Genomic DNA, 26,542 nt, shown 5'->3' with positions numbered 1-26,542 from the left:
AATTATAGTATATTTATTTAGTCATTCAACTACACTATCTTACATTTTTTTTCACCTTTGCGTAAAGATTAAATTAAACTAAGACTTAAAAGAAGCATTAAAATCTTAAGCATCAAAAACTCATTCAGGTTAGTAAATATTTTTTTATATAATTTTCTTTTATAAATTTATAGAAACTAGTAAATAAATCATTTTTTAAAGTGACAGATCTAAAGTCAACCATACTAAAAATTTTGAGTTTAGTTTTTTTCTCTTTTTTTATAAGTATTTTTGTATAAGAATATTTCTAAAATCCAAATCAAATCATTTTTCTAAAATACTAAATCAATCTACTTTACGCTCATCTTAGTTGATGACGTAGAATTTACATTCGGACTATAATAGAAATCAAATATAGTATAATAAATTTAATGCGACTATAAAATTTTTATTTAATTTTTATAAAGTATTAAAATATATAAAATTGATGATATATTTAATAATCTATGACATGAAGTTAAAAAGGATTATCTATCGGGTCGGATTCGATTGTTTCCGAGGAGAAATTTTCATAGAACCATCTGCATTTGAAACCCTAACTCTTCCAACTCTTCCAACACACGGACCTTGATTGAGCCCACGTTGTACCTGTCCAAATAACACATGCCATGTCCAATACGTACACCCAATCTATAGGGTGTGAAGTCGGGTGGAAATCGGTCACCAATTCGTTCCCCAAACCTGCAAAACGGCTGGGGTCCTCGTCGAAGGGTTAGTGTGAGAGACGACTGTGACCGGAGAGGAGAGAGGGATGTTGGAATCGCTCCCTCAAGACGGTGGCAAGCTTGTCGTCGGCGAGAATCTATCTCCAGAGGAAGAAGCAGCGAAGAGACCATCACAGCAGCGACGAGTCATCATAGCCGACCTGAACGTAGACCCGCCGGAGAGCGACGTTGATTGCGCTCTCGCTGCCATCCCCCAAGCTGTTCCCAGGTGTTTATGTTTATTTGTTTTTATTGAAGTTTCCTTGCTTCTATTACAGTCTCGGAGCTTCTTCGTTGTCTCGTAAGGCTGCTATTGGTTAGTGGATTATTTATCTCTATGATAATTAAGTCATTCAAAGTGTGTGGTAAAAGAAGGATAAGCACCATCTCGTTCTTGTGGATTAGTATGAAATGGAAAGACATGCTCATAGATCACAATATCTTGGGATGCAAAGAATTTACGAGCTGCAAGATTATAAGCCCGATAACCTTTTCTACAAAGGAGATTACCAACAAATATGCAGACTCTAGCTTTTTGATCAAATTTATGTGTCGATAGGCTTTTAGCATAACAAATGAATCCAAGAGGGTGAAGATGACTATATGTGTAGGTAACTTATTGTGTTGGACTTGGTGCCTCTATTTATTAGATAGAAGATGTGTTCGTAAGCAATTGACTAGATAGCGTGCCATTTAAATGCTCTCCCCCCAAAATTTTAATAGCAAGTTTGCATGAAAAAGGTTAAGAGTTGCGTTAGTTGTCGGTCAGTGTCAAACTCAGGCAAATGTTCAATGAATGAATCCATCAAGCTATTGCATTAATGCTAGGTTGTCCCTTGGAAGGAACGCGTTGTAGAGTCCGATTGTAACGTCTTAATAATGACCGTTATATCTCCATGAGAACTTGGTTGTGGTGTTAAATATGTAAGAGTGTTCACACCATAAGTTGGATAAGAACAAATATTATAGAAAAATCAATTGTCTTACATTTGAAACATGAAACATAGAAATGTTCACTAGTAAAATAATGGAGGTAGTAGATACGAGAATTATGAGAAGAATTAATATTTTGTGTTTATAAGAGATAAAATGAATAGGAGAGAATACAAAAATGATAGAGAACTCGAGTTTTAAGTTATGATACATAGAAAAAGTAAAATAAGAAATGAAGTTGGTATTATTATAAATAATTCGTTAAAGGATGAAATAGTAGGAGTGGTTAGAAGAGGGGGATAGAATTATAACTCTCAAGATAGTGGTGGCGAAGGAAACTATCAATATAAGTAACATATATGCACCTCAAGTAGGATTAAATAAAGATACCAAATTTAGGTTTTAGGAAGACCCAGATGAGGTATTACAAAATATTATTGATTTTAATAGGAAGAGATCACGACCAACTCTTGTGTTGATTTTGCATTAGTTCGATTCATTTGTGTTAATAATCGAGTGATTCTAATCAATTCAATCAATTTATTTAGATCTTGACCATTTCCTCTATTGATTGCTTTATCTGCCGATTGTTTTAGCCTTATCAATCAATTGTCACCCTCTCGGGACAAAATCCTATTTAACGTTACAATAAATAGAATGTAGAAGTGCTCAATCGACTGTATATGACTATTTGTTGACTCAATTTGAAACATAACATATTTTTTGCAAGATTTCTATCTTTAGTTTACGGCTAGTTGAATGACCCCCAATAGAATTTGTTCATTGACATTTTAGTCTTAGTTGATTTGACTATCTGTCGACTAGGCGATTAGTCTACTCTACTAATACTCGAACTCCAATCACTCTAAGGTTGCGTCTTGTGGGGTCAAAAGACCCTATGTCTAATGGAACTTCTTCATTTGCTTAGTAAAATTCGACCTCGTCTTACCATAACTTTCAATGCATAAAGATCATTTTGTCGGGACTTCAACTATTATGGTTGATCTTGACATATTTAGACTTCCACTTGTTGAACCTTAGGTTAATTGTGATCCACTAGGGCTCTCACTTGCCTAGCAAATCAACCTTGACTAACACTTTCACATTGTCAAGCATTCGGTTCTCCTTGATTTGCTTGGACTTTTATCACTTTCCAAGCATCCAATTCTCTTTTACCTACCTAAAATTCCAATGTGAACTCCTCCTTATTGGTTATTCCACTTCCAACACCATTGGACTTCCTTTGTTGCCAACTCTATTGTACTTTCCACTCGTCTAACGACTGATGAACTTTTTATTGCCACCTCCATGTTGAACCTTCCGCTTGTCTATTCCTATTGAATTTCTCCATTGCCAACTTTTGTTGAACTTTCTGTCTTTGCCAAATGTCTCGTCAATTTTAGCCCATTCAGATTTCATCCAATGTCAACTACTAGTCAACTGTGACCTATTTGACATATTGATCCTAAATTACTCTTATCTCAATCATATTGCCCACTATATGATTACACCAATATATTATCCAAACATATTATATAAACATCAAAACATTGCAATTGCAATCACCTGATTGCATTAACAGATTATATTGAGTCCGCTACTAATACAAAGCCCACTTTAGGATCTTATATTGAGTCTGCTACTAATACAAAGTCTACTTTAGGATCTTGTACTTACATTGAAAGCGAATTAGCACAATTTATTGTAGAAGAGGAATATAGGCTGGTGGCACTAGCATTTTTTAAAGACGATTCTAGTTATTTCTTTTACTTGATGATCTTAGTTTTACTATTGATTCGATAGATATGCGTTGTGATGATCAGGCTGCAATCTTCGTTGCAAGCAATCTAATATTTGATAAATGTAATAAACATGTCGAAGTTAGTTGCCACTTCTTCTGAGATCTTATATCTAAGAAGATCAACATGCCATATACTTTGATCAAGGTTATGTTTCTTAGTGAAGCTGAACATCTAAATATCTGAGTTCAAGTCTGAGGAATGCTATATTCATTTGAAATAATAGATATGATCTCATGCCTAATTTTTTGATAAATGAGTTAGACCCAGAGGCCATATATATACATGAGTTGTAGACCTTTTTGGAGCATAGAAAACATGAAAACCTATATCACTTTGGTTCTCATTTTCGAGCTAAGACATAGCAAATCATGCAGTTCACAATAAGGCCAATAATTCCTCTTTAATGGCCATTTGGAGTTTGACTTGGTTCAAGTTTCACATAGGCAAATGAAAATATTTTTATAACTTAGACCACCTGGATTTTGGAGCTTCAGATGTATGAACAGAGTTCTCAACATAGAGGTTAACTTGGATGACCCTTCTGCTACTCTTCCTTCACGACCCATCCTACTCTTTCTTCACTAAACCCACCCTACTCTTCCTTCACTAAACCCACCCTGGAGATCGAGTGATTCAAGGGATCCAATTTCTCTTTCACAGCCTTCATACTATTCATTGCTTAGACTTACCTTGGAAATGAAATTGGTTTTGAAAAGTGTAGTTGCGGAGGGTTGGGCATATGAGTGGCCAATTACCTTGAACCAACCTTTTACTAAGTTGAGCTGGTTTTTTTTTTTTTTTTGGGTTCTTTGATGACCCTTCTCTACAGGTTTCAGGTTGTATGCTGGATTTTACTAACTTTGATGCTTGCTCTGGAGTTGCTTTTCCTTTCTGATTTGCATTTTAACATGCTTATTTTAATCTTATTGTTGGATTAACAAAATCTGCAGGGACAACAAGGATGAGAGTAGTACAATACAAAGTACGGTGGTGATAAAAGATACTGATATGGGCGATGGTGAAGGTAGGTTGCTCAATATTGTCTTGTAATAGCATCAGAATTTCAGTGTTAATGTTTAATTTTCACAAATTTCCAGATATCGACCAACAGTGTCATGGAGCGTCTACGTTACGTGAAGAAAAAGTTAGTGGTCTCAAAGCTGTGAGTTTCTCTTCTTTTCAATAGTGTCCTCTTTTCACTTAAGATTTTGAAGGCGAAATATTATGCCTGAGTGCTAATTGAGCTATGTAGGTATACCTTTCCTTTAGGTTTATTCTTCAAACATCATTAATTTTCTAAAGCAGTGAAGTTTTGAAAAAATAAGTTCTCTACTATTAGAGAGCAATTAAGTGTCTTTCTAGTTGATGACAGAAAAACAATTACTATGGTTAAACACATCGAGGTTGTTCAATTTTATAAATTAGTATGCTGAATTAATAAAGTAGAGAAACTTGTCACTGAAGGTGTGAGCAGTAGAGAAGACCAACGAAAGCATTAACACAATAAGTGACTTAAAAGCCCGACATGGTTGAAAAATATCATTATGTTGTGAGGTCAACACATGAAACTCGTCAACACAAGTTAATACTCGTACCACAATTATTTCCATAGTTGTTCACATGTGGGCTTGATTGACACACATGCTTGCGGACGACATGTGGGACATAAGGAATCAAATTTGATTCCTTCTGTCAATCACGGAGGGGGGCGGGTGGGGGAGAAGATTGAATATAAATTGAGAGGAGATTGAATCAAATTTGACATATATAATAGTTAACTTATTATAAATATAAGAGTCCTAAATAATAAATTTATATATTATGTATTAATTATTATAAGCATATAATAGTTATATATGACATATTTATATATCAGTTATATATATAACGATTAAAAATAGTTACACATATAAATTATATATATTAACTGATATAACAAGAATTAATTCAATAATTTGTATTTAATAAGAGTCTCAAAAATCGCCGATGCCAATCCTAAGCTCAGATGAAAAAGGTTGAAGTGAGTATTTTATGAATAGATCCATCAAATTATTGTGCTAATGCTAGGTTGTTTCTCAGAAGGAACGCATTGCAGAGTTCGATTATAATATCTTGGTAAAGACCACTACATCTCTATGAAAACTTGAGTGTAGTGTTAAATATGCAAAAGTTCTTACACCATATGTTAGATAAGAACAAACATTATAGGAATATTGATTGTCTTAGATTTGAAATATAGAGCATAAGAGCGCTCACTTGTAAAGCAATGGAGGTAGTATATACGATGATTAAAAGAATTAATATTTTTGTTTACAAGAGATAAAATGGATAGAAGAAAAGACAAAGATGATAGACAACATAGGAAGGAGTAAAACAAGAAATGGAATAGATATTGTTGTAGATAATTCATTAAAAGATGAAGTATAGGATTATAATTCTCAATATAGTGGTGACAAAAGAAACTATTAATGCAATTAACATATATGCATCTCAAGTAGGATTAGATAAAGACACCAAAGTTATGTTTTTGGAAGACCTAAATGAGTTAATACAAAAAATTCTATCAAACAAAATGATTTTGATAGAAGGAGATCTAAATGGGCACATAGGAGTGAGAAATGATGAATATGATAGGATGCATGGGGTTATGATTTTGGAATAAGTAATGACGATGGAAAAACTATATTACATTTTGCAATAGCATATGAACTTATAATAGCTGATATGTTTTTCAATAGTGAAGACTCCAAACAGATTAATTGAAATATTTATTATAAAGATAATATTTCATCAAGGATTAGCTCTAAGTCTCTTATCTTTTTATACTAATCATGGACGAACTCATTGGACACATCCAAGATATGTTGTCATGGTGCATGTTGTTTGCAGATGATATTGTTTTGGTAGATGAGACACCTGAATGAGTAAATGTTAAACTCGAAGCTTGATGGAAAACATTTGAAGTGAAAGGTTTTAGGCTTAGTAAAGTAAGACAGAATATATAAAATTTAAGTTTAGTAATATTAAACATAATAAGACAATTGTTGAGATAGAAGACGATGAGTTATTTTTAATTGAGAATTTTAAGTATTTAAGATTATTTTTGTAAGAAGATGGAGGGGTTGAGACTTGAGAGATGTCTTATATAGAATACAAGCAACATAGTTAAAATAGAAGAAAGCATTAGGTATTTTTTGTGATCATAAAGTACCTTTAAAATTTAAAGGAAAGTTTTATAAAACGCCGATTATACCTGCTATATTATATGAAATTAAATGTTGAGTTATAACTCAAGTATACGAGCAGAAAATGAGGATCACAGAAATGAAGATGTTACAGTGGATGTATGGACATACGAGAATGAATAGGATAAGAAATAAGAATACTAGAGTGAAAGTCAAGGTTGCACCTATTGAGGGAAAACTCTAGGAGACATGTTTAAGATGGTACAAACACATACTTAGACGACTAATAAATGCTCCAGTTAGACGATATGAAATTATAGATAAAATAAGACTTGGTTAGTAATGATAAAATAAGATAAAATTTATTTAAATATAGATTATGATATAATAGAGGATAGAGCTTAATGACATAGAAAGATCTATTTAGCTGATCCTATTTAGTGGGATAAGGTTTGGTTGTTGTTGTTGTTGTTGTATTAATGTTATTACTTGGTGTGGATAGTGTTATAGTTATATTAATATATTTATTTATCATGGATGTCTTTATAATTTTTGATATATTAACTTTTTAATAATGCATAGGTAGACACATGACATTAAAAGAGTAGTCTTATGATTCGACTTGGAGACACACGTTGAGTAGGGAATTGATTTTATTGGCATTGTTTACATTGTGATATGATTAAATGCAGTGGTGGGATCACACGTCTCAATCAACATGTCACTGATGGATACCCAAATGTTTCCAAGTGCCCAAAAATCTTTCAAGAAAATTGTCATGCATTGGAGGAATTGGATGCCAAAAAAATGTCAAATACAAACAAGAACAATGTAAAGATTTTGATAGCTAAGCCTTCAGGGATCTTGTTTATGATGAAATTAAGGGTCGTGACAATGATATGCTAAATGACTAAGAATTCCTAGTCGCTTTTGTTGCCTCCCGAGCTAAATTTAAGTATGAGCAACCAATGCAATATAGTGGTGACACATTTAGTGCTAGCGAAAATAGTTCAATTGCTGTACTAACATTAGGGAGGAGTGTTTAGTGTTTGTGTTATCTTATGACAAGGTAGTATTGATCATTTCCTTTCTTCCATGCAATGAAGGCGTGTAGTTGATATTATCGATATTGTTTTTCTAAACTAGGCTAGCAAGCCTACTAGAATTGAAGATATCTACACAGGTAAGAAGAAGAAATTTAAGACTCAAAGTATTGCCAAAATTTTCATTTTAATTGAATTCCCCTAATATAACAAATAATATGTACTATTGTTGCATGATGTCTAACATCTAAAAATTTAATCTTGATATCCAATCTCCAATTGCGTATAAATTGTTTTCTAAACTAGGCTAGCAAGCATACTAGAACTGAAGATATCTACACAAGTAAGAAGAAGAAATTTAAGTCTCAAAGTATTGCCAATTTTTCATTTTAATTGAATTCCCCTAATATAACAAATAATACGTACCAAGGTTTAAAATATCGAGCCGTGCTGGAGTTTCGGTCCCGGACCGGAACGATACAGTTTCGGTACCGTATCGTACCATGTCGGTATAGTTTCGGTATTTTTAAAATATAAAATATATTAACTAAAATAAAAAATTTAATCTAAATATTTAAAAATAAAAAATAATTTTTTTTGATAATTTATAGGTTTTAATAAAGCCTATTTAAATTATCCTGAATTATAATTTTGAACTATAGCTAGGAATTGATTATTAAAACTTAATTAAAACCTAAGTTTAAAAAACAAAAAAAGAAAAATCACGCGCCACGCGATCGGTGTGCCCGCGCGGAGCGTCGCGGGGCCCCGGCAGCGTCGCCGGCCCCGGGCAGGGCCTCCGGCGGCATCGCCGAGGCCTCGCGACGCCTCCGGAGGCGTCGCCGAGCCCGGGCGACGCCTCCGGAGGCGTTCCCCGATCGGAATTCGTGTGCCGGTGCCGGTGCCGTGGCGGAACGAAATTTTTCGTGCATATCGGGCGATACGGCACGAGATTTCAATCCTTGATACGTACTATTGTAGCATGATGCCTAACATCTAAAAATTTAATCTTGATATCCAATCTCCGACTGCGTATAAATTGCTAGTCCGTACTTATACTATAACAAGTGGAAGAGATTGAAGCATAATCCTATTAAACAAGAAGTAATGTGGTTTATATGAGGTGATATCAATGTGTGATAGCTTGATACGATCTACACTAAAAACATTATCAAGTTTCTATTATATTACAATAGAAAGACGATATTTCACAAATCTTTTAATATAACTGCATAATATCATGATCCATCTTATATATTGCCTAATAAATTATGTAGCTAGAGAGATAGGTGTAGAATATATAATGTAATGGCCACTCACAATTGTGCCAACCTCAAGAGGGTTTGGATAACTCTTGGAGCAAGAACAGATAGGTGTAGAATATATAATGTAATGGCCACTCACAATTGTGCCAACCTCAAGAGGGTTTGGATAACTCTTGGAGCAAGAACATCCAACATCATTCTAGACACCATATGCAATATGTTGTATTGATTTGATGATGGAGAACATCAGTGAACTTTTATCTAGTGAACAGGTAGTAAAACGGTGTAATTGTTAACATACTTCCTTTAAAGTCATCATTCGTCGATTCTTGGATCAATAAGGAAATTTGTTGATAGAGAGAATATATGGTCCAAAACAACTAGATTTACAGCTCACTTCTTCCTATATAAGTCATTTCCAAAAAGTTGGATTTAAGATAATTGAGAAGCCTTTCAGTACTCTAATACTACTAAGGGTAAGGAGACACAATAAATTGTTATATTTGCTATTTTTATGACAATGAAGGCTTTAGTGTGTTGTTTTGCACAAGGCCAACATAGACAAGAAGGCACAAATCAATAACACATACACTTAATTAATGAAACATTAGAAAAATTAAAAGGTGCCTATAATCACCAATCAAATGTTCCTTTGGTAGGTATGTAATTTTTTAATAATAAGGAAATTTTAATATTAATTATTGATAATATAATATATTTTGATAAATTTTGGTTATTATCCTGATACAACATATTAATAACAATATAAAATACTGATATATTCTAACCCAAGGTTTAAAATATTGAGCCGTGTCAAGGTTTTGGTCTCGGATCGGAACGGTACATTTCGGTACCATATCGTACCGTGCCGGTATAGTTTTGGTATTTCTAAAATATAAAATATATTAATTAAAATAAAAAATTTAATCTAAATATTTAAAAATAAAAAATAAAATATTTTTAAAAAATAATAAGACAATTTTATGGGTTTTAATAAAATCTATTTAAATTATCCTCAATTATAGCTAGGAATTGATTATTAAAATCTTATTAAACCTAAGTTAAAAAACAAACAAAACAAAAACAAAAGGAACGCGACTGGCCACGCACGTGACTGGGGCTGCGCGCGGCCCGCGCGCGGAGGCGTCGTCGGGCCTGCACGACGCCTCTGGTGGTGTCGTTGGGCCTCGTGCAGGCCCGGGTGATGCCTCCGGTGGCGTCGTCCAGGCGGTGCGACGCCTCCAAAGGTGTCACCAAGCTCGGGCGAGAGGTGTCGCGCCGCCTCGGCGACGCCACTGGAGGCGTCGTCGAGCCCGGGCGAGAGGTGTCGTGCCGCCTCGCGACTCCACCTGAGGCGTCGCCGAGCCCAGGTGATGCCTCGCAACTCCACCTGAGGCGTCGCCGAGCCCAGGTGCTGGTGGGCATGTACAAAAATGAATACATGTTCTAGGATAATTATATAATCTAGATGTTAGAAAACTATTAGGTTGATCTTTCAATCTTACTAGAACTAATGCTTTCATTTGATGCACCACTCTTTTAGGTATTAAAAAGGTGACATGTCCTATGCTTTATTAAACTCATCATACTTATTTGTGTAAGTTTTTATGAGATTTAATATTGCATTAATTTTTTTTTGAAAAGAGAGATATGTTTGCTTGCCTTTACTTGATAATTTTAAATTGTTCTACATCTGAAAACTTACATAAAACCAATATAAGATCAAGCATAACAGAAAAACCTATTTTTTCAAAATTAAAAAAATGTAGAGTGAACACTTATTCACCCAAGAATTTATATATATATATATATAGGTAATGTAGATGGTGTATTAGTGATCCAAAGCTATCATCCCTGTGTTGTATATATTTTACTTGCATTCTTGAACCAAATTTAGTTGGCAATTTGCATATTCTCAAAATGTAAAAATTACACTAAATTTCATGAATAATCTAAAATTGAAATATCAGTTAAACATAACATAAAATACCCATAACCATCATAACTCTAAACTTGTGACAAGTTGAATTCATTGAAGATGTTGAAGCCGAAGGTTAATCTGGATGCAACAAGATCTTGCATTGGAAATAGAAGCAGTGGAATAATTTGAGGAAGAATTTGAGCCATAATCTGTCTAATTGAACTTCAAGTGACTAAGACTTGAACTTTTTGAGATTTTTCTAGAAACAATAACAAAAATATAGGTTCCAAATTTATAATTTATCGATAGCTGTTGTAGAGGATCTAGCAGACACCAAACTTTGCACAAAGTTGCGCCGAAATATGAACTTAACAATCAACATATGAAACATAAATTTAATAGCAAGGTTTAAAATCTTGAGCACTATAGAAGTTTTGGTCTCCGATTGGAACAATAGTTTCAATATAGTACCACGCAGTGCCAATACTTATTTGACACTTATATAATTTTAAATATAAATGTAAACCAATTAAAAAAATGTGATTTCTAGAAATATTTGAGAGCAATATGTTACAAATTATTTCAAAAATCTTAACCACCTTGCTTATAGAGATATCACCATCTAGTGTTTATATTATATCTTATGTAACTTCTAGTTTTGATAAACAAACTTCAAATTTTTAAATTTTGCTTTCTATTTATTTTTTTTGCTAAAAATGCTAAATATCTACTTATTTCCTTTATAGGAAATGGGAACTCATTAGCTAATTGAAGAAATTTTTTTATCATGTATGAGATGTGTACTTTACATTCGGAAAACAAATTTGTGTTCAACTCTTTGTTCATCTAAATTAATATTGGTGTTAGTAATGACTTTATTTTTTCAAGTTGGAAATCATCAAAATGAGATTACATCTCTTAATGTAATCTTTTTCACCGAAAAGGAAAACAAAATTCATGTATATTGTTACTAGTTTACTAGAGGTTGTTGCCTACTCGTTTAAACGCTGTTGCCTACTTGCATAGTTGTTGCCACTTGACGATATAAGGTTAATATTTAATTAACTTTTCTGCATCATTTTTAATATCCAAATAAAGTTAAGTTGATGGAACTATAACATTTTTGATAAGCAACAAATTATCAGTGTAAAAGCTTTGTTTCCTAAAGAAGAACAATAATTAAATCTTTAGTTCAATTTCACTCAAACTCTATAGTCAGCTAGCAAAACATAAATAGTTTCAAAATATAGAAAGACCGTTCAGAGCAAACTTTATGCAATTTACATTTGATCTAAATTGCTTAATCTGTGTTAGAAACATAGAACTTCATTTATTCCATTTAGCATAACCTTTAGTTGGGAACGCTAATAAAAATACAAGGAAAAAGTTTGATTTCAATATGAGTGCAATAAAACACAAAAAATGAGCGCCTAACAGAAAAAGAATAGTAACTGTTGTTACTTTTTATTTCTTTCAAAATATAAATCCATGTTGAACCATTAATTACACAAAAGTTTTATCCTTTAATATAAGAAATATTACTTGAATTTAGACAATTTCAACTTCTACTATATATTATATTTTGCTTTTGATTGAAGTTTTCATTGCCATTTAATTTTAAATTTTATTGCTTATAAGTCAAACCAAATTGATTATTAGGCTTTAGGAAACCTAATCGGAGTGTAACTGGGGTGTGGCTAAGTCCTTTAGGTAGGGTTTGTCATTTGGGTCGAGTGAGTTCAAATTAGGTCCAATTTAGTTTAGAATCAATTTGATGAGTTTAAGATCAAATCAAATTTATTTGATTAAATCAACCATCGCTTTTCATTCACTCCTCCCTTCTCAACACGTAATCATCTTTCTCTCTCACTCCCAATCACATTCTCGCTCTCTCTTCGCTTCTTTTTTTATGTCGGCTAGGGGTGTAAACTAGCCAAGCCGCTCACGAGTTATTCTGGAATCGATTAAAAAAAAATTTGTTCGATTAAGTTAACGAGCCGAGCTCGAGCTTGATTTCAAGCTCGAAAACATTATCGAGCTGAACTCGAACTTAACAGTTTTTGATTCGTGAGCTCGCGAACATGTTCGTTTAGAGGCTTGCGAACGTGTCTGTTAAGAGGCTCGCGAACATGTTCGTTTATCTTATTATATATATAAATATCACTTGAATTATAAATATTATATGTTAATGAGCCGAGCTTGAACTAAGCTTGTTTAACTTTTAAACGAGTTATTTTCAAATCGAGCTCGAACCTTTTACGAACTATTTAATTTCATTACGAACCGAGCTCGAGCTTAAGAATTAAAGCTTTATTCAAACTCGAGCCGAGCTCGAGCATAGGGAAAAACCAACCAAGCTGAGCTTGAATATCTTACTGTTCGGCTCGGCTCGATTCAATTACACCCCTAATGTCGGCACACTATTCTGCATCTTACCACTCTCTCCCTCTTTTTCCATGTTGGTATCACTCTATATTGATGCGTTTCAATTTTGGTGTGAGATTGGAACAAAATGTTTCAAGGGGTTCAAGTAGCTTGACTTGACACCTCAAACCTTGCTTAATAATCACATTTGTCACCTTTAAATATTATCAGAAATATGGGTTTTAATTTGTACACCTATATTTAAAAGTAAAAGAGTATCTAAATGGTATTAGAATTGTATGATATCACACCGGAATCATATTGTTTTGGTGAGGGATCGAAACTTCGTATGGCTCAAGAGTTTAAAACTTCGCTTAAAAGTATATTTGTACTAATAGTGATATTGTTCAAAATAGTTAAACGAATTGATAATATTTGACTGCAAATAGTTGATACATCAGTATAGCCGACCCTAAATTGTTGCCACTTGGCACTTTTTTGTTTTGTTGAGAGAGTAGGTATGGTTAACCTGCTATATAGTTTTATTTGGCAATACATATAATAGTCGGGCTCCTTGGAATAGAATAAAACCATAATATAATATAGACAAAAGGAAATATAAATGTAGCTCTCCTTTCTCACCTAAGAGGTGGGGTACTTGAATTTTAGATATGGCAATTAAATGGATTTTTTGAACTGGTTGAAGGGACTTGGCCTAGAAATACAATTGAATAAACAACTCTTCCTTTTCCATTGGAAACTACTGCTACAACTCTAGGCAACTCCAACAGGCTAAAGCAGGTTACCATCTAAGAGTAAAAGGGTAAGAAGTTAATTTTGGCACAATTGCTTCTCTTTTCTTGAGCTCAGTCCGTAAAAAATTAGGGGTACTTGATGAGGATTGATTTATTGATTTTCGTTGCAACCTGAATGAGGCAGCCCCCTCATGGAGCAAACATGTTGGCTCAATTTCAACTTTGAAGAACCCGAGGTCGCAATGCAGGAGAAACATGTCAAACTCAAAAATTGGTGAGCTTGATCTGGTTGCAAGGAAGAGTGCATCTTTACTGGGGATGTAGGAGAAGCCTTGTGAGTGTCTATGGTTTATAAGATCTGATTCCTAATCTTGACTCGATGAGGTGCTTTACAGACCTAATCTGGTCTTCTATCTGTCTTCTCTCAGTTATCCTCTTTGCGGGGATGTAGGGGAAGCCTTGTGAGTGTATATGGTTTATATGATCTGATTCCTAGTCTTGGCTCGATCAGGTGTTGTATAGACCTAATCTGGTCTTCTATCTGTCTTCTCTCAGTTATCATCTTTGCTGGGATGTAGGGGAAGCCTTGAGAGTGTATATGGTTTATATGATCTGATTCCTAATCTTGACTCGATTAGGTGTTTATAGCTGTATGTTTGCCTAGATTCCTGAGGAGTAACCCCTGGGCACTCCAATACACACACACATAAATTGACTTTCTCTCATGCATTTTCTTTTATCTATTTTATTTTTCTAATAAAATTAATCTATTTTTCTCCCTTCATCCACTGATTAATCCTCCCTCTTTTTCTAAATGAAATAAATGAAAATTTGGCTTTTGTTATTTATGTTTAATTTAATCCTTATGTTCTCTTTATTCATTTTTAGGTTGTTACAATCAAATGAAAACATTAACAATTCTCATGTAAAATTGATTGACACTGTAGGGGTTGGTACACATGGCAAGAAAAATGCCAAAGAATGCTCATGCACACTTTCTCCTTGGACTAATGTACCAGAGGATGGGCCAACCACAGAAGGTGATAAGTGTGTTTCAAACCATAGATTATTATGTTGCAGTAGTGCAACTAAATGTAGTTCTCTTGATTTACAGGCAATTTTGGCATTTGAAAAGTCAGCAGAAATACTACAAAAGGATGAAGAAGAAGTTCAAAGACCAGATCTTCTGTCATTAGTGTTGATTCATCATGCACAGGTGCATGTGCTATGTCTAATTATTGTATGCACAAGTAGAGGCTGTTAACTATTTCCCTACAAAGTATGAAATATGAATGCACAACTTGTGAAACTGCTGAGCTTTTATTCCTCCTTTTCCTATTCTTAGTGCTTTCTGCTTGCAAATGCTGCTGATAACTCTGAGAAAGAGTTCGAAATGGATGAATTAGAGGAAATCCTGAAGAAGTTAAAATGTTCAATTGAATCTGATACTAGACAGGCAACTTTCTGGAATATGCTGGGACTGATACTTCTCAGAACTGGTCGTCTGCAGGTGCACAATTATTGAAATTGGTTTATTCCTTTTTGTTTTCCTAAGTTACAGTTTACAGTGTTCATTTGGCTGCTCTTAGTATATGACCTTTTGAACCTTTTCATTTTGCAGAGTGCAATATCAGTTTTATCATCTCTTATAACAATTATTCCTGATTACTTGGATGCCCTTGCAAATCTAGGAATTGCATACCTCCAAAGGTCTGTAAAATATATTTGACTGATTGCTTCTGAAGTGTTTTTAGTTCTTTAATTGTTCTTACTAGTTCCAATGTTTAAGACATACCAGTAAAGCTGCTGAATTTTCATTTGAAAATGTCTAATCTATATGTTTATGGAGTTAATTTGAATAGATGACTTTATTTGGAATAAGCTGCACTTTATTGGTTTGTTCATACGTAGTCTGCAGTTTTAATGTCTAAATAAATGATTCACTGATGGTTTGTTGGGAATGTCTGAAAGACATTGGAGAAATCTTTTGTTTGCAAATTGCAATAACTCTGATTAGATGCTGGCAATTTTCAATTACTACAATAACCTTTGGAATACAAAGGAACCTGAAATGCGATAGATGCATGAGAGCCTATAAGAACCAGAGATGATGCGATAACCTTGAAAATTGTCAAAGCTAAATTTTGAATTACCTACAGTCCTTCCTTGATTGTATAATGTTAAACATAATATGGACTTGAACATCTGATGCCATCTTATCATTTATGCTATGTTTACTATGGAAGGAATTAAGTAGGGGAGAAAGAAAGCATTTTAGGTGGAGGAAAACAAAACAAATTACATTATCTTATTCCATCATTTACTTAGGCGGAACCATCGGTAAATAATGCCACTGAAGTTGTTATGTTTATTAGAAGCTCAAATTTCTTTTCCCTCCACATCCATTCAATTTGGGCGAAAATAGAATGATATTGTGACATGGGAGCTCGTCAAAAATGAGTCCAAATTTAGAGCATGAGCACAATCAATTTGTGTAAATCTATTAGTAAAAAAACAATCTATTAAATTTTTATATATAACTTAATTTATATAACCTATTAAGCTAATATTACTTATTGATATAACCTTAACTTATAATATTAGTGTAATTTTACTATTACCCATTAACCCTTATATTATAACCTAAATTATATAATTGATATATAATTAGGGTTATAATATAACTTACATTATACTTTGTAATATATAGGGTATGATATAATGTATCAATAATAATATTCCTGCTCACCCCCATTCCCACCCCCACCCGATCCCTACCTGCCCACCTTCACTCGATCCACTATTAACTTGTGCACTTCTTTCTCTGGAAGCAGATATGAGAGTGCTTTGAGTCTTCAAATGTGACACAAGAAGTGATTAGAGCACCTCAAAGAGCACTCCTCTCCTATTGACAAGAACCCTGATGTCAGCATCTCCTCTCTCAATTATGAGCACTGCTCCTCCCTTTCCTCGGAAGACACTATCATCATTGTTAAGACACGACAATAGGTAAATCTCCTCATCATCTTCCCTATTGAGACACAACAGTAGGTAAATCTTGTTATCTTGTCTTCATCACACTTGATTTCTATTTGTGGAAGATGACTTTGGCTTTGTGGACTCATTTTTCATACCCATACCATAGTCATATTGTGTCAACACGAGTATCAGAGCCTTAAGCGAACAATGACTTTCATTTCATCTCTTCCTTTCTTCTCATTTACATCCTAGTAAACATATAATTTACATATTTTGACCATTTAAAGCAATTTCTTTTAGTAGAAACGGCATGCGACAATTTTAATTTTTTTAACATTTCTTTCTTCTTTATCTGCTTGATACTTCAAATTTTCATTTTTTTTTAAAGAATAGTTGAGACTACCTAGTAGCTTGAAATGCAAGGTATAGTGTTTCAACTCCTTTCCATTTCTCTTTGAGCAAAAGTGTGCTTTGTGCAGGTTGTGGGCAGCTGCAAATTACTCTTGTTGTCTCTTTACCTCTTTTTTCTCCCATGACTTCTGCTTTTTTGTATCTTTTTCCTGCCGAGAGCTGGCCTTAGTGTGCCATTCTGTCACAAATTGGCCAACATAATTGAATCTGTCCCCTTAATTGAAAAATAGAACTCCTAGATTCTCATGTATGAAGTGCCACTGAAATGGGGTACACAAAAGGTCAACGCTTAGCTTCATGCTTATGAGAAAGATGAGTCTGTTTTCATTATTTTGATCTTGCAGATCCAATTAGCAAAGTGATTGTCATAACCCTTGCTACTAGATTCACATTGTGTTTATGTAGGTATGGTAAGTAAAAAATGTTATATGACCAGGCATATTTCGTCTAAAATGTTGATGTGCCTTGATAGCATTAGGTTTTTGTTCATGAATGTACATCCTGTTTTTTCTGTTTAACCAATTGGCAATGCGCTATAATATTGAAGGGACAAGCAAGTTAATAAACTTCAGTGTTGAATTATTGATCAACAAAAATACTTTTATTACTTTTCAGTTCCTCTTTTGCATATCTTGTAATAAGATCTAATTAACTTGTAGTGGCAATTTGAAACTTTCTGCAAAATGCTTCCAAGATCTCCTCCTGAAAGACCAAAATCATCCAGCTGCTCTGATGAACCATGCAATTCTGCTTTTATGCAAATATGCTCCAGTTATTCCTGGTATAATTTTGATATAATCCAGTTATTAGTTCTTTTCTAATAGATTGAGTAGCAAAAACATTTTCTAGACAAAATATGTTGATTCATACATTTCAATTATTTCTTTGAGGTGCTTTAATTTTTTTTTCTTTTCTATGCAAAATCTATTTGAGCTCTCAAATCTCCTTATTAGTTTGGGTTGACGTGGCCACTGGACCAATTTGTTCTAAGTCATTTGCGGTATTCTGGTTGTCTCTGGACCATTAGTTTTATGCACTGTTGGTTCCTTCCCTATTACAACATTGAGTGTGGTCATTGTTTTTCTTCTCTATTTAATAGTAGAAGTATTTCATTGGATCAACATAGTAGCTGCCGCATCTTGTGAGTGTTGAGGAAAATGAAGATGTGGGTAAGAGATTTGGCATCAACAAATGAACAGTAGTAGGATTAGTGTAAGATTGAGGATGATATTGTTAGTAGTAGTCCTAGAACCAATTATGTAATGATTGACTAGAGACTCTTGTATCACATTCTATTATTAATAAAGGCAAGATTTTTGATTATTATACTTACTTTATGTTTGTGTCAAATAACTAAGTATAATAATGTCCTTGGGTAGCTAGTTCTAATCTACATCATATCGATTGTTTGAGTCGATAGTGGGATGATGTAGAGAACACTACTCTTAATCATTCCTAGTCAAACATTAATATTCAGGGATGATATTAATGCGTTGAGACTAGCATGTAGGTCAACAGGATGACTTGATCTCACAAGTTATAGATATGAGATATCGAGTTGACATATGAGTATACATTAGAGAATGTATACTGAATTGACCCGCCATGAGAAAGTTTCATGGATCATTATATGAGTGTCATAAACTTTCTCATGTGACTATTTGTATAGTTCTTAGATCTGAAGTTACTACGGTTCCCTACATAAGGAGGTATGTACTTTGGTGTCGTCAAACGTCACCCGTAACAGGGTGGACTATAAAGACGATCACTGGGTATGTAACAAATTATACGGAGGGATGTGAGTGATGTAGATGAGATTTATCCCTCCAATATGATGGGAGTGATATCTTGAAGCCTCCTGATAGAGTAGGACTACTAAATACATGACCATGCTCAAATGAGTCAATATGAGATATTGAGCTCATTTGCTTGAGTGAGTCTACTTTGGGATCAAGAAACATAAAGATTGATAAGAGGATGACACAGTCTATGCCTCATTGATCAATCTAGATATCGAGGATAGAAGGACATGGTCATACATTATCATAGTTACGAAGGTTATGTCGGATCTTGACATTCTTGTGACTTGGGTAGCAATGATGCATTGCTAGATGCCACTCATTGCTTATGTTTCTAAAATGAGTTTTAGAGACATTGCCAACGTTACGAGAACCTATTGGGTCACACACAAATAATATTTTATTTTGGAGATGGGTTCATTTTAATTTGACTACAGGAACAATTAAGCTCATTGGATGACCGAGACTTGAGTTAGACTCAAGTTGGTTGAATTTTAGTTAGACTCAAATTAAACCAAGTTGATGAATGAAGTTTGATTCATCATGCATAATTGATTAATCATGCATTGAAGAAGATGAAGTTAAATTCATCATGCATGATTAATAAGGATTAATCATGCATTGATGAGGGAATATCAAAAGCCTATAAACCTTTGGTATTCATGGCTTGAGTATAAAAGAGTTTTTCTTCCAAAAATTCATGAGGATGTTCATCTTCTTGCTCTCTCTTATTCTTGGCCGAAACTTACACCAAAGGGTTGCTAGCACAACCAAAACTTTCTCCAAAAGTGAATGTTTGTGTGGATGCGCATAGAGACACGGACACTTGAACGTGCAAGAGATCCGACAAACTTTGGACGAGCGGGATAAGAGAAGGGCACGCTCCAAAGGTATACCCTATTAGATAGGATTTTGTAAATCTAAACTTGTATGAGTTTGCTTTCACATGGATCGCTAAAGGGATTTTTTTTTCGCTGCGATTTGTTGTTTATCGCATAGGATTTCCTACAAATATGCCAACTATGGTTTGGTTATTGGTGTCAAGGATGGTTAATCAATCAAATAAGACACTGTTAGTAGATCAATAATCTAGCTTCTTTATTTTTTCTACTTCTCCCAGTAGCATGGTTAAAGTGTGGCAAAATTATGCAGTGGCTATGAGAAATTTTATGATGGAGGAAGTAACCAGATGTACCGTTCACAATCAAACAGCACTATATTGAATTAATAACATTTTCATTCGTAGTTTCATCTCAGAGTGAATCATCAGCTCTTTTGACATCCTTGAACATTTTAGGTCCAGGTGCCAATGCAGGAGAAGGGGCTTTTTTGCAACAAATAGAAGCTGCAACTGTCGCAAAAGAGTGCTTATTAGCGACGCTAAAATCTGATCTCCGATCTGGAACAATATGGGTGAATCTTGGAAATGCATATTATGTACTGGGTGATCATAGGAGTGCCAAAAAGTGCCTGGAGAAGGTAGTTTTCTTTGTTTCTTTGCTTACTGATCCAGTGCTTGAACCTGAACTCTGGTTCACTTGAAAGCAAGTTAAATTTTGTTCCAACTAAATAACTTAGTCAGGATCTCCAAATAAATGTTTGGATAGTCTGTTAATTTATCGCTTGATCAATTGTCTACAAAGTCAGAAGATTCAACTACATGATTTGTTTATTTTTTCATTTTCAATATTAATTTTCTGTAAGATTAATGTCTATCTGCAGGCAGCAACACTAGAGCCTAATAACATGTCTGCTAGGTATGCAATAGCGACCCATCGAATCAAAGATGCTCTAAGGTCACAGGGTTCCAGGGAGCAGCTTACTTGGGCAGCGAATGAAATGGCATCAATTCTGAAAGAAGGTGATGCTGCAGTTACTGATCTTCCTGTAGCTTGGGCAGGGTTGGCAATGGCCTATAAAGCTCAACATGAAATTGCAGCTGCATTTTATTCTGAGCAGACAGACTTGGATGAAGCAGATGAGCTAGCTCTCTGCACATTAAAACGGGTGATGCTTGCAATTCAGCTAAGACTGTTAGACCCTTAATACTTATGTTTCAAAGGAAGTGTTAGCTGTTGTTTAGTTGTTTCTGCATACTTGTTTTGGTCACCTGATGGGAGTAGATTAGCATTCAGCAACTCGTCTATGACATTATGCATTGCCTATGAGTATGACCCAGAACTTAGCTGTTCTGTTCTAGTAGTAGCAAGACATACTTAGTTGACTGACATGGGCTATCATTATTGTATATTGACCATACTCTAAAAAAATCCTCTGTGAAACATGCTGATAAGGGATGCTACCATTTTAAAAAGTAGAAAAATCAAGGGGCTTTCCAACAGTTGTCTATTGATCAGTATTTTTATTTGCCTGCTAATCTCGTCCTACTAATAAGTGATTGCTTATTTAAAAATGAACTGGACCAACTGGTAGAATTTACATTCTTATGCCTTTAGGCATTTTCCAAATAGTAAGCATGCTGCTCAGCTAAGTTGGCCAACCTTGTTTTTCTATCAACCCCGGAATATCTTAGCAAAAAACCTCTCATTTTGCAAGCGAGGACAAACAATCTATGCATTATCTGGAAAAGTTGGGAGATACCTTGAAAACATTCCTGTATGTCAGATGCACTTTTTGACGTCTAAGACTCTGAAACATTCATAATACTATTTATCATCTGGTCTTATGATACTATAGTATTTTTTATTGATAAGAAGCACATGCTCAAATGCAACCAACAGATTCTATATGGAGTTGAATCAATTAGACTGACAGATGTAAGAGGCAGAGATACATCAGTCAATATAATAAAAAAATGACTTCATAATTTGGATATTTGATTTTAATATTCTTAATGATGTAGTCTAATATAAAGCTCAAAGGAGGGACACAATTCATGTAATCAACCCAAATATAGTTAGGATAAACACAATTTTACGCAACTGGTTTCGAACAAAACTTATTTCCTTATGAACTTTGGATTATGTTATATTCCTCAGTCTGTTATATTCTGTAGTTGTCAATTTCATTCATTGTGTCCTTGTAACACCATCAATTCTTCTATTATGTTTCGATGGATGCTTGAATAAATTCATAGACTGTCAGTTCAAGATTTTCTAAAACCACTATTTGAAAATGCATCCTGATCTCTGAATTTTGCGTTATTTGTTTCAACGGGCTGTATTATTAATAAAGCAAACAAGTGTGCATCTATTGTACACTAATTGTTTATCTATGCTAAGGCATTTTTGTGATTGCTTGTTTCAAACCCTACATGTACTATGCCAATTTTTGTATTGCATTACTTTCTGTTTGATGTTAGAACATTCTTGTATTCGATCATGGTTTCTTTGTGCGATGACTTGTACAACTTTCTTAATAGATTTGTAAATAAATTTATTGCAGGCAATTGAAGTGGATGCTGATGATGCAGTGCAATGGCATCAACTTGGTTTATACAGCCTAGGTAGCATGCAATTCAATACATCGGTAAAATTCCTCAAGGCTGCAATAGCTCGATCCAGAGAATGCAGCTATGCATGGTCCAACCTCGGTAACTATTTCCCATTACTTATCTTTACATATTATGTTAGCAGATGCGTTTATCAAAAAGCTATAAGAATCCATTGTCTGAACTATCTATGCCAATTAAGAACATGACACTGAAAGTGAAATTTGTTGCAAACTATGCAGCTAATAGTTGTTTTAATTGCTCAATATAATACGGAAAATGCAGACACGTTTCATGCAATTATCAATGTTATTTAGTTTAGAGTTCAAACTTTTCATAAAATTTTGTTTTTTTTTGTAATCAAAATTAATATGGTTTGATGCATGATCTCTGATCCAGAAATTTACATGACAAGAAAAGCGACAACTCCTTTTATAACTTTAAACCTCAAGTGTGTACAAGCATACTGAACTTGACTGGCCCAAGCCTTTTCTCTTGATTGATATAATTTAATTGGTTTATGTCTTTTTTTGAATTGCAACATGTACAAAATTAGACCATTGGACTGCTCCATTATCGTGCCAAATTTGATTGGTTAGGAAAGGTGATGGAGCATCAGGAACCAACAATCTCATAGAGAATAAAACTTACAAGCAGAATATTATATAAAGATTATAAAAATAAAGGGGAACGAACAAACTAACTGAACCAACCTCACAAAGAGAGAAACTCTCACATAGAGAATCTAATGTAAATTCTTAATAATTGAAAAACATGAAATTATATAGACTTTGGACCACTTTAATAAACTTAACCCTAATTAAAAGATTAAGAAATAAATAAAAAAATTGGGAAACACACTTGATCATAATTCGGAATACACTAATCCCTTTAATTAATTACCAAAAAAGAAAATGTGACGATCCTAAATTAGCAAATAACTCAATAATTTAATAAACAATAAAAATAAAGTTTAAAATTCAATTAGACTAAAGTTATCCCCTGTCTCTTTTTTTGCATCATTCTACACACTAAGAAGAACTTGACTCTGTTGAATGGGAGATGATTAAACTTTCCAATTCAAGTCGGGGGTTCCACACACAGGTTCGAAGTTGGAGACATCTTTGTAGATGGGTGAAGCGATGATTGCCTCATTCCTTCAAGTAGTGCAAGAGCAAGTCATCGATGTTCATCCTCCATGATCTTAAGCATTATCAATCTATGGAAGTCCTCTGGAACATACTAGGTATCTTTGGTGCTTTCATAAGGGAATATCATTGTTTGGGTGTCTATAATGCTTGATCAGACGAATGGGCTATTTCATACATGGGAGTGCAGGAATACTAAGCATAACTTCTTTGCGGATTAACAAATAAATAAGACTCGAATCATGCTCAATATGATATTAAAAAAGGGTAGCTTGGTGCACGAAGCTTCCGTCAAGGAAAGGATTGGATCACATTGGATTTATTGTACACAGCCTTATCTTGCATTGCAAGAGGCTATTTTCACGATTTGAATCCATGACCACAAAGTCACACGACAACAATTTTACTATTGCGCCAAGGCTCCCTTTCACCCTCAATATGATATTAAGTCCTGAAAATTGAAAAATGGATCGATGTTCAAATTAGGTCAATAATAGATGCATTAGATCCAACCTTTCTAACAATTCAAAAAGAACTAGAGGAATGGGCATGTTTTTTGAAAGAGTTTTTAGAAAATTTTCTGGGTGAGTGCGGATAAGCACACATGGTCCTCTACATTTTACTCCTTAAATTTACAATATGTATTAGCTTGGATTTTATAAGGCTCATTACATAGTGCAATTTTGCTCTTGACATGAATCTCTCTAGTACACTTAGTAAGATTCTTAGGTGACTCAGATGAATGAGAAGTAGTGGATAAAAGAATCAAGTTAATAGGTTGACAAACTTTTGATCCATACACGACTTCCAAATCTCTTTAAGTCTTAGTTGCATGCTTGCACACTTTATGCACTTGATTAAATATAAACATTTAACATAAATTGATTGTCGAAACATAAAAGCATCATAATTAGATTTAACCACAAGAGAGGAACCAAGGTCTCAACAATTCTTAGTGGCTCCAATAAATGTGTATTGAAAGGTGCTTGCTTAATAGGTTCATAGATAATATTCAAAATACTCTTCTATTTTAATTAGCCTATCATAAAACATATTTGCTCTTGGTCTAATCGTGTGTTATATGTCAAAAGTTGAGGCATCTGCCTTGACATTTCTAAATCTATAATGATTATTATTTACAAGTATTGTTGAATCTAGTTCTTGTGAATCTGAGCTCTCCTAGATTTTCTAGATGGTTATGACCCTTTCCTCATTTCTAAAATTTTACTTGTTTCATGTCTCTAGTAGTAGCAATGTTGTTCTCTCTCATCATTTTGATGTAAGCTTCTTGACAAGGAACAATGGTTTTTAAATAAATTAATATGATAACAAAAAGACAATGAAGAAAATATGATGGATGATGAGTTTTTTGTAAATAATACAATAAATGATGGACAAACTACTGTTTTTTTTTTTCACGAACAAGGTAATGCTATGTTAGGATTTTGTTAGAATTAAATGGTAAAAATTTAAACTAATTAACAAATTAAAAGAAGTAATTCTCTTACGTGTGAATCAATTTGTTGCTGAAGTTATCACACGCTAATGTTGATTAATTTACAAGATGCTTCAACTAAATTTTCCCTTGTAATTTTAGTCAACAAGGAGTCGGATTCAAACTTGCATTAGATCCTGTAAAGTGGCAATCAAGGTATTAAATATAGGGCAGTTCTAGATGATAAGTGGTTGATCCACTACCTAACCTAAGAGGACTTAGGTGGTCGACATTAAAATAATATTTTGCGCGACCCTGTGCGCGACACAGCCGACCCCCGCCGCTTCCAACCGCCCTCGCCGCGCCGTCCGATCACCGCTGGTTGCCGGACCGGGCCCGATCGACGCGCCACTTGCTGGCGCGTCGGCCGGCGTCGGATTCCGGCCGGATTGTGGCCGGAATCTGGTGCAATTCGGTCGGAATTTGGCGCGATCGGAAACGCGGCCGGCAGTGGCACGCGACGTTTCCGGCCAAATCGCAGTCGGATTCCGGCCAAATCGCGGTCGGAGACCGATCGGGGAAGGACCGGCGTGCGATGGCGGTCCTTCCTTGGTCAGTCTCCGGCCGCGATTTGGTCGGAATCCGGCCGCGATTTGGCCGGAAACGCCGCGTGCCACTGCCGGCCGCGTTCCGGCCGAATTGCGCCGGATTTCGGCCACAATCCGGCCGGAATCCGACGTCGGCCGACGCGCCGGCGAGTGGCGCGTCGATCGGGCCCGGTCTGGCGGCCGATGGTGACCGCACGGCGAGGCGAGGGCGGCCAGAAGCGGCGGGGGTCGGGCGAGCGGATCACTGTGCATTCTCACATTTGGATGGTTAGATCTGGCTCCCGATCGCGTGATGGACGGTGGATCGCGAGTCGCGCATGAGACAGTCGCGCAGAATATCAAAATCGTATATATATATATATATATTATATATATATATATATATATAACAATTATTTGCATAATTAAAAATCATAACAAAATATATATCAAATATTTCATAGTCATAAATCTACAAAATACATAGCAAGTTTATAGTTTGTGTCATGCTACAATGTCAAAATATAAATAAGATAAATACTTATATTGCAATTAAATGCATGAGTCATGACAATCTAAATCTGGCCTTGTTTAGAAAGAATTGAAAAATTATATATACATATATTTTCATAGATTTGCTTGGATTGTCAAGGTGGATTGCCTAGGTCATTCTTTTAAAACTAGCCCTAATAGGGTCCATTTGGGTTGTCTAGGTAGCTTA

At 34.6% G+C, this 26,542-nt stretch overlaps 1 protein-coding gene across 2 annotated transcripts in view; it reads left to right on the top strand.

Moving 5' to 3' along the window:
- Positions 1–719: 719 nt before the first annotated feature.
- Positions 720–26,542, top strand: part of LOC141821132 (uncharacterized) — a 36,397-nt gene continuing 10,574 nt past the window's right edge. The window contains exons 1-12 of one of the 2 annotated variants that reach the window (XM_074708510.1): positions 720–972; positions 4,429–4,502; positions 4,576–4,640; positions 14,959–15,051; positions 15,126–15,227; positions 15,357–15,521; positions 15,633–15,721; positions 18,061–18,182; positions 20,498–20,679; positions 20,923–21,061; positions 21,140–21,207; positions 22,606–22,753. In XM_074708510.1, the coding sequence (XP_074564611.1) occupies positions 791–972; positions 4,429–4,502; positions 4,576–4,640; positions 14,959–15,051; positions 15,126–15,227; positions 15,357–15,521; positions 15,633–15,721; positions 18,061–18,182; positions 20,498–20,679; positions 20,923–21,061; positions 21,140–21,207; positions 22,606–22,753 (1,429 nt within the window). In that variant the 5' untranslated portion in view covers positions 720–790. Of the gene's footprint in view, positions 973–4,428; positions 4,503–4,575; positions 4,641–14,958; positions 15,052–15,125; positions 15,228–15,356; positions 15,522–15,632; positions 15,722–18,060; positions 18,183–20,497; positions 20,680–20,922; positions 21,208–22,605; positions 22,754–26,542 lie in introns of both variants that reach the window. The other variant, XM_074708509.1, reaches the window with a different exon arrangement.

This window comes from Curcuma longa, chromosome 2 (genome assembly GCF_044706935.1).
Source record: "Curcuma longa cultivar G26 ecotype Majalengka, Jawa Barat chromosome 2, ITB_CL_G26_1.1, whole genome shotgun sequence".
Lineage (NCBI taxonomy): Eukaryota > Viridiplantae > Streptophyta > Magnoliopsida > Zingiberales > Zingiberaceae > Curcuma > Curcuma longa.
This window is presented reverse-complemented; position numbering and strand designations above follow the sequence as displayed.